General features: G+C 38.5%; 1 protein-coding gene across 1 annotated transcript; it reads left to right on the forward strand.

The window, feature by feature from the left end:
* Positions 1-3,794: 3,794 nt before the first annotated feature.
* On the forward strand, positions 3,795-4,241 carry LOC129903652 (uncharacterized). Its single transcript, XM_055979198.1, has one exon. It carries the CDS (start codon positions 3,795-3,797, stop codon positions 4,239-4,241), a length of 447 nt encoding a protein of 148 aa, XP_055835173.1.
* Positions 4,242-8,047: the final 3,806 nt, after the last annotated feature.

The raw sequence follows: 8,047 nt of genomic DNA on the forward strand, positions 1-8,047 counted from the left end.
GAGAATAGTAGTTTGACTACTTTCAGACTCTTAATGTTCAGGAGTGACTACAAGTCACGAGTTACAATCAGAGCTCATAAATGGAATTATCTCTAAACCTATATCATATACCATTTAACTTAAAATTAAGCCATTCCAAAGGAAAAAAAGAAATAGGCTTTACATGTACTAGTTTTCATTACATAAAAGACTTAAGGGCAACCACTCAGCTATTGCAGGAGTTCTAACATCAAGAAGTAAATAAGAGTTTCGACTTATATTCAGGGCTTTATGAATGGATTGAATCCCACATATCATATATATATCATTTATAACTTACATCTAAGACATGCCAAAAGAAAAGAAAGATAGTTCTACATACTAATTCCAAAAACATGCCAAAAGAAAGCTTCACATACCTTGTATGGACTTCTCTTAATCACGTCCACCTCGTTGTCCTCAAAACCTATTTAACATGGAAGTAATGCAAGTATTAACAACCTTGGACTTTTCAGAAACTTAGAGTACCCACGAGTATTCATCACATTCATCCCTTCGCTCGCCTTCTCGACTAGTTCCTTAACTAGTTAAGATGTTAACGAAAATCGGGCAGCACCTCCCCTATAATGTGCCCTATCCGAAATCCCAACCATGTCCTTAGAACCTGCATCCAACCAACAATGCAACCAGCAGCCAATACCTATACATATTATGACAAAATTACTCAATATGAACCCCCAATAATTCACTCGAAACTAAGATACCAAAACTAGAGTTTTTAATCTTTCTCTCGCGAATTCTTTAATTGCAAAGCCTGTGGCTGAAACCAGCAGCTCCCACACCTCATTTAGATAACTTTTAGACCCTGAAACACGCCACAACACAACCAGCAGCAGCCCCTACACGTACAACACTTTATTTCGACAACAACTTAACTATAGCGATTCTAAATTCGTTAATTTTGAACGCTGAACTTTTCAAACCTTTTACCCAACTTCCAGCAGCTCCTAAGGTGTGTAATACACCATAATTTAACATCATAAACTTCAAATTAGAGGGTAAGAACTTACCTTTCCCGAAATTGGCTAGAACTCGCCAAAATCGTGCCTCGGAAATATTTTCAGCATGCTGTAACGTCGTGGCAGCTTGCTGTCCGTTTTTTTGCTGCACCAAACTCTTATTTTTCTCCCAAGCCGTCGCAATTTTCTCCTTAGCTCTTAGGGTTTTCTTTTCTCACGTTGCTGCTGGAAATTTTTGAATGAACTGAAGATATTTGGATACATATCAACCTATATAGGTGGTCCCAAGGGGTGACACGTGTCAGCCCCTAAGGATGACACGTGTCAAGCCATGATTGGCCACCATGTCATGCTGCCAATTAGGGGCTGCCACGTGGCAGCGGGGTCCACCTCCCCCAAGCAGCTGCATCACCTACTTGACCCTAAGTAGGTGCATCACCTGCTTGCTTGAGGTGCTGCCACGTGTCGCTCCTCCATTGGCTGCCACGCGTCGTCTTTTTCCCTTCCTCGCGGGTTCGTAATTTTGTCTCACTTTAAGAGCCTATGTAATCCGTACTACGTAAGCTTGATATATCCTTAAGCAACTTAAGTGTATAAGACTCTTAACTTAGTGCCTTACGTAAGTAAATCGAGTCCTACGACTCATTTCTTAGCCTCCAACTCTTTCCGGATTCTTATGACTCTATCTCCAACCTCCCTTCTCGCGAGGTATCACAATCTTCTTTCCTTAGAGTTGTTTGATAGTGTCGTAGCTTATCCGTCTCACATGATAGTGTCTAAGGAACTTAAGAAGACGTTCCGAGCTCAAGAGTGCGGGGTCTAATAGTTTATTGATGATATTCTAATTTATTCCCAATCAAAAGAGGAGCATGCAGATCATCTGAGAGAGTACTTACAGTACTCCGACACCAGGAATTATATGCTAAATTTTCTAAATATGAATTTTGGTTGACCTCTGTAGAATTTTTGGGACATATTGTCGGCGCTGAAGGTATTCGGGTAGATACACAGAAGATCGAGGCTGTAAAGAACTGGCCTAGGCCAACGACACCTACTGAGGTACGTAGCTTCCTGGGATTAGCAGGTTATTACAGGAGATTTGTAGAGAAATTTGCTTCTATGTCAGCATCACTGACAAGATTAACTCATAAGGGAGCCAAATTCCAGTGGACTGAGGCCTGTGAACGAAGCTTTCAGTTATTGAAAGAGAAGTTGACTACAGCTCCTGTTCTAACTCTTCCCGAAGGACCGGATGGGTATGTTATTTATTGTGATGCTTCAGGTGTGGGAGTAGGTTGTGTATTGATGCAGCACGGGAAAGTTATAGCTTACGCTTCTCGACAGCTTAAAAAGCATGAAAGAAATTATCCTACTCATGATCTAGAACTAGCAGCAGTGATTCATGCTCTGAAGATATGGAGGCACTATTTATATGGTGTTCATGTTGATATATATACAGATCACAAGAATCTCAAGTATATTTTTAAACAGAAAGACTTGAATTTACGGCAGAGGAGATGGCTGGAGTTCTTAAAAGACTATGATGTTGATATTCTATATCATCTAGGAAAGGCCAACGTCGTAGCAGATGCACTCAGCCGTAAGTCCTTGGGTAGCTTGATAAATGTTCCTGCAGAAAAGAAGGAAATAGTTCGTGAAATTGGTCAATTGGCCAGTCTTGGAGTTCGGTTGGCTGAATCGGGAGATAATGGGATTTTAGTTCGAGATGTTGCTGAATCTTCCATTATAGAAGAAATAAAGCGACGTCAATATGAAGACCCTATTTTGGCACAGTATCGAGATACAGGTATGGACAAAGAGAAGACCCCTTTTGGTATTACATCTGATGGAGTATTATTATACAGGGATAGGTTATGTGTACCTGATGTTGCTGGGCTACGGCAACAGGTTATGGGTGAGGCACATCATGCTCGATATTCTATTCATCCGGGTACAACAAAAATGTACCATGACCTTAGATGTTTATTCTGGTGGGATGGTATGAAAAGAGATGTTGCTGAGTTCGTGGCCCAATGTCCAAACTGTCAGCAGGTCAAAATTGAACACCAGAAACCAGGTGGTTTATTGCAGGAGATGGAAATTCCAACGTGGAAGTAGGAGATGATTAATATGGATTTTATTACAGGTTTACCTCGCACTCCACGGAAGTACGATTCGATATGGGTTATTGTTGATAGGTTGACTAAGTCAGCCCATTTCCTTCCGGCTCGGATCACATATTCAGCTGAGGATTATGCCAGGTTATATATTAAGGAAATAGTAAAGCTCCACGGAGTTCCTGTGTCTATTATCACTGACAGAGGTGCCCAGTTTATAGCAAACTTCTGGAGATCTTTTCAGGTGGGATTAGGGACCCAGGTGAGCCTTAGTACAGCATTCCATCCTCAGTCTGACGGGCAAGCTGAGCGCACTATTCAGACGCTGGAAGATATGTTGCGGGCCTGTGTTATTGATTTCAGGGGTAGCTGGGATGACCATCTACCACTTGTTGAATTTGCTTATAATAATAGTTATCACTCTAGTATTCAGATGGCTCCGTATGAGGCACTGTATGGCAGAAAATGCAGGTCACCTATAGGCTGGTTCGATGTGGGTGAAACTAAGTTAATTGGCCCAGATTTAATTCAGCAGGCAGTTGAGAAAGTGAAGCTTATTCAGGAACGATTATTGGCAGCTCAAAGTTGACAAAAAGCATATGCTGACAACCAGCGTCGACCTTTAGAGTTCCAAGTGGATGACTGGGTGTTCTTGAAGGTGTCACCTATGAAGGGCGTCATGAGATTCGGCAGAAAAGGGAAACTTAGTCCGAGATACATCGGGCCTTATCAGATTGTCCGTAAAGTAGGCAAGGTTGCCTATGAATTGGACCTACCAGCTGATTTAGAAGCAGTACATCCGGTGTTCCACGTGTCTATGCTTCGTAAATTCGTTGGTGATCCTTCCAGAGTATTTCCTGTAGAGGACATTCAGGTGACCGAGGAGCTATCCTATGAGGAACAACCGGTGGCTATTTTAGATCGTCAGGTAAGGAGGTTACGCACCAAAGATGTGGCATCTATCAAAGTATTGTGGCGCAATAGCAACCGAGAAGAAATGACTTGGGAGGCGGAGGAAGGAATGAAGAAAAAGTATCCTCAGTTGTTTTCTGCATCCACAGGTAACTTAAGTTCCTTATTACCTATATTGGAAATAATAAATTATGTGAAACAGCTGTATTTATAAACCTATAAGATCAATTTAACATTCGAGGACAAATGTTCAAAAAGGGGGGAAGAATGTTATAACCCGTACTTTGCACCTAAGGACATGTTGGGAATACTTGTAACAAGTCAAGGGTAAGACTATGCTTGGTCTTGTTATATACAAGTTTTTATTGATTAAGTTGGGAGGTGGAATTATTGGAAAAGTTAAAGGGCAAAATTGGAATTTCACATGTGGAAATACCATAAAAGGTTAGGGGTAAAATTGGAATTTCACATGTGGAAATACCATAAAAGGTTAGGGGTATACTTGAAATTTTACATATGGAAATACTATAAAAGGTTAAGGGCAAAGGTGGAATTTCAACTTGGAAATATTAGAAAAGGTGAGGGGCAAAATGGTAATTTCACATGGAAGCCTCTTAGTCATAAAATCCTAGAGATTTCTAGACAATTTGAGAGACTTAGAGACAAGAACACTTAAGGAAAAAAAAACTAGAGAAAATCGGCCAAGAGAGGGGTAAATCAACCCTCCAAATTTCATCCCCAAAAATTATAATTTTCTAGTATTCCTACTAAGTCAAGGGTGCTCTACAACATGGTGTAGTTGTTTTGGAAGTTTGGAGACTTGTTTCATTGATTTGGAAGTGAAGAAGTTAGAACAAAAAGGTAAGAATTCATTCATTTTATTAAGTTATGAAGGTTTGTGTATGTTGTGGTATGTTGAGGTGTATGGAATTTATGAAAATATGGAAGTTTTCATGGTAATATGATGCCATGTATACATGTTCTTATATGAGTAAGAATTATGTAATTTTTGTGTAGTATTTTTGTGTAGTATTTGGATGGTGGTTATGTTAATTATTTGATGTTGAAAATGAAAGTTGGATGAGATAAATTGAAGTTGGAAATAAGAGTTAAGTGATGAGATGGAAAAAATTAAGGTTGCATAGCTTGTTAGTTGTTGTTGTAATTTTTGGAATATAAGGAAACTTAAATGGTGTAGTTGGTATTAAACTAGTTTGTAGGAATTATATAATTTGAGTGTGATATTATAAGAAGATGGAGGTAGATTATTAAAAGTATGGATTGTTGTTGTTGGTTGTGAAGTTGAAGAAAGAAAATGAATTTTAATATTTTTATTGTATTTATGGAATTTTTAAGTGAAGTATGGAGTTGATAAAAATTGGATAGCTTACTTGGAATATTTTTACTTATGTTGGAATGAGTTGAAATTAATTATGGATATGGGATATTCATATTTATTTGGAAATGCAAAGTTTGGTTGAAAGTTGTTGCACTAATTGGAAAATTACACCAATTTATATTATGGTGTGTTTAAATTGATTATTGATGAAATTGGTGTTGTTGTTGGCTTGGTTATTGATATTGTGGCCGAGTTGTAATCTCGGGGTTGCTATATATATAGGGGAGATGCTGCCGAAATTTTTGTAGACAAGTATTGGAAAATTGAATTCTTAAAGTCTTATGAATAGTAATTGGTAAATGTGACGAATTGTAGATTTTGGAGGAAACGGGAATTGAATTTGGACAACCGTAAAACGTCAAAAAGGTATGTAAAGCTTTACATTTTCTTCTCTTGGCATGTCCTAGATGTAATAGGATTGAATACGAAACTCGGGGATCACTCTACTCTTCAGAATCGACGTTCGAAAATTTCCCCTTTCTATTCAATGGAATTGAATTAGGTAATTATGAATAGTTTTGGAAAAATTGTCTAAACTTCTAGATTTTGCACAAATGAATTCCGAATACCTTAAAACTCTTCTAAATAATGTTATGAAGTCTAACGCACGTGATTTGTATACGCCACCGCATTTGTCCGAGGTGGGCCCCACTATTCCGGATTTTTCTTCGTTATTCCATTTGAATTACGGTAGGTAGAATTTAAAAGAAACTCTTGGCTATGCTTCCTAATATTATATGAATAATTATACCGTTAATTTCCATAATATATTTAGAAGTACAGAGAATATTCGGAAAGTACTATTTTTACATAGACTATTGTGATATTGGAAGTACTTGTACTGCTATTATTATTCAAATTTCCTTTCATGATTTGTTATCGAAATTATGCCATCGAGTCTGTATAAATGTTTTGTAATTTAATTGCATTTAGTTTCTCACTACTCCACTCGTGGATGCCTCAATGCTTCTTTCACTGAGCCTGGGCCAGGATATGTTTTCGTGCGTAATTCTCTGCATTGTTCGCCGTGTCCCGACGTGAGGGGACAGGTATGACATGTACCATGGGGTGGTAAATATTATGCCACGGAGTTATGCTGTGCCATGTACATATATGTTTGTGATATGATATGATATGATTTGATATGGCCATCTGATATGATATGATTTGTTACGGAGATATTCCCTACTCTGGTGTTATGCTGTGCCGTGGTGCCGATGATGGGAGGGCAACCACACTTTGTTCACCGAGTCCCTAATGGGGCCGGATATGGCATATGTCTGTACATATATGATTTGAGATTTTGATAAGCATTTTGAAATTCTAAACATTGATTTCATGTTTTGCACATACTATTCAGATTATGATTTTATATATTACCGTGCATGCTTTACATATTCAGTACATTTTTCGTACTGACCCCCTTTCTTCGGGGGCTGCGTTACATGCCCGCAGGTACCGACGTTCGTTGTGTTGAGCCGCCTGTTTAGGACATCTGCTGTGTTATTGACAGTGCTCCTTTGTTCGGAGCTTGTATTTTGGTACTGACTCTATCTCTGTATATTTGTATAGATTGGTCAAGGGTACGACGGGGCCCTGTCCCGTCTTATGACTATGCTATCATCTGTAGAGGTCTGTAGACAGAGTTATGTTGTGGGTTTTGGATATATGGTTTGGATTTTTGTGTGTTTTGTGACAGCCTTTCAACTCTCGTGCGTATATTTACTTTTATAATATATTTAGCAATTTCTACTAATCACTATATTTGTTTATTAAAAAAAAAAAAAAACTAATTTGGGATAAGGGTACGTTTGGGTGCCCAACTCGGGCACCAGTCGCGGCCTACGGGGTTGGGTCGTGACATATGGCCTGGTCCCTATACATATAACAAGTTAGTGCCGAGGAATGTATGGCTTGGGCCCTATACATATAACACGTTAGTGCTGAGGAACATATGGCCCGATCCCTATATAATATAATAATGCATATACGTGCACGTAAACTTGGTAATATATCAGACATCTCCTGAATATCATCATAAGATATGTCAAAGAGCCTCTTGGTGTAGGAGCTTACACATTCAATTATCACTCATATGCAGAAGGCTCGAGGGTCATAGTTCAACTACTTCAAGGCCCTTATCATTCAAAAGTGAGTACAAGTTATGAGTCATACACAAAACTTATAAATGGAACTATCTCTAGCTCAAATCACACATCGTTTCACTTACATTAAGCCATTTCAAGAAAAGAAAGGGATAGGCTTCACGTATAATACTTTTCATCACGTAAGAGGCTTACAAGACAATAACTCAGCTATCACAGGATTTCTAATACCAAGAAGTGAATAAGATTGACAAACCATACTTGGGGTTCTATGAATGGAATTATTCTCACATTACATACACAGTCCACTTAAGACTAAGACATGCAAAAACAAAAGAAAGATAGACTTTACGTACTCCTCACTTCCTAACGTATGGAAGGCTTGAGAAGCCCTAGTTCAATTACTGTAAGAGTGCTTTCATTAAGAAGTAAATAAAGGTCGCGAATTATGCTTGGCATTTATGAGTATATTTACCCTCAAGATCATATAATTTAGTTCTTAACTTGAAGACATGC

The sequence above is a fragment of the Solanum dulcamara genome, chromosome 9 (assembly GCF_947179165.1).
Source record: "Solanum dulcamara chromosome 9, daSolDulc1.2, whole genome shotgun sequence".
Classification (NCBI taxonomy): domain Eukaryota; kingdom Viridiplantae; phylum Streptophyta; class Magnoliopsida; order Solanales; family Solanaceae; genus Solanum; species Solanum dulcamara.

Excerpts from the sequence above, each read along its gene's own strand:
- LOC129903652 (XM_055979198.1), top strand. The coding sequence starts at position 3,795 with ATGAGATTCGGCAGAAAAGGGAAACTTAGTCCGAGATACATCGGGCCT.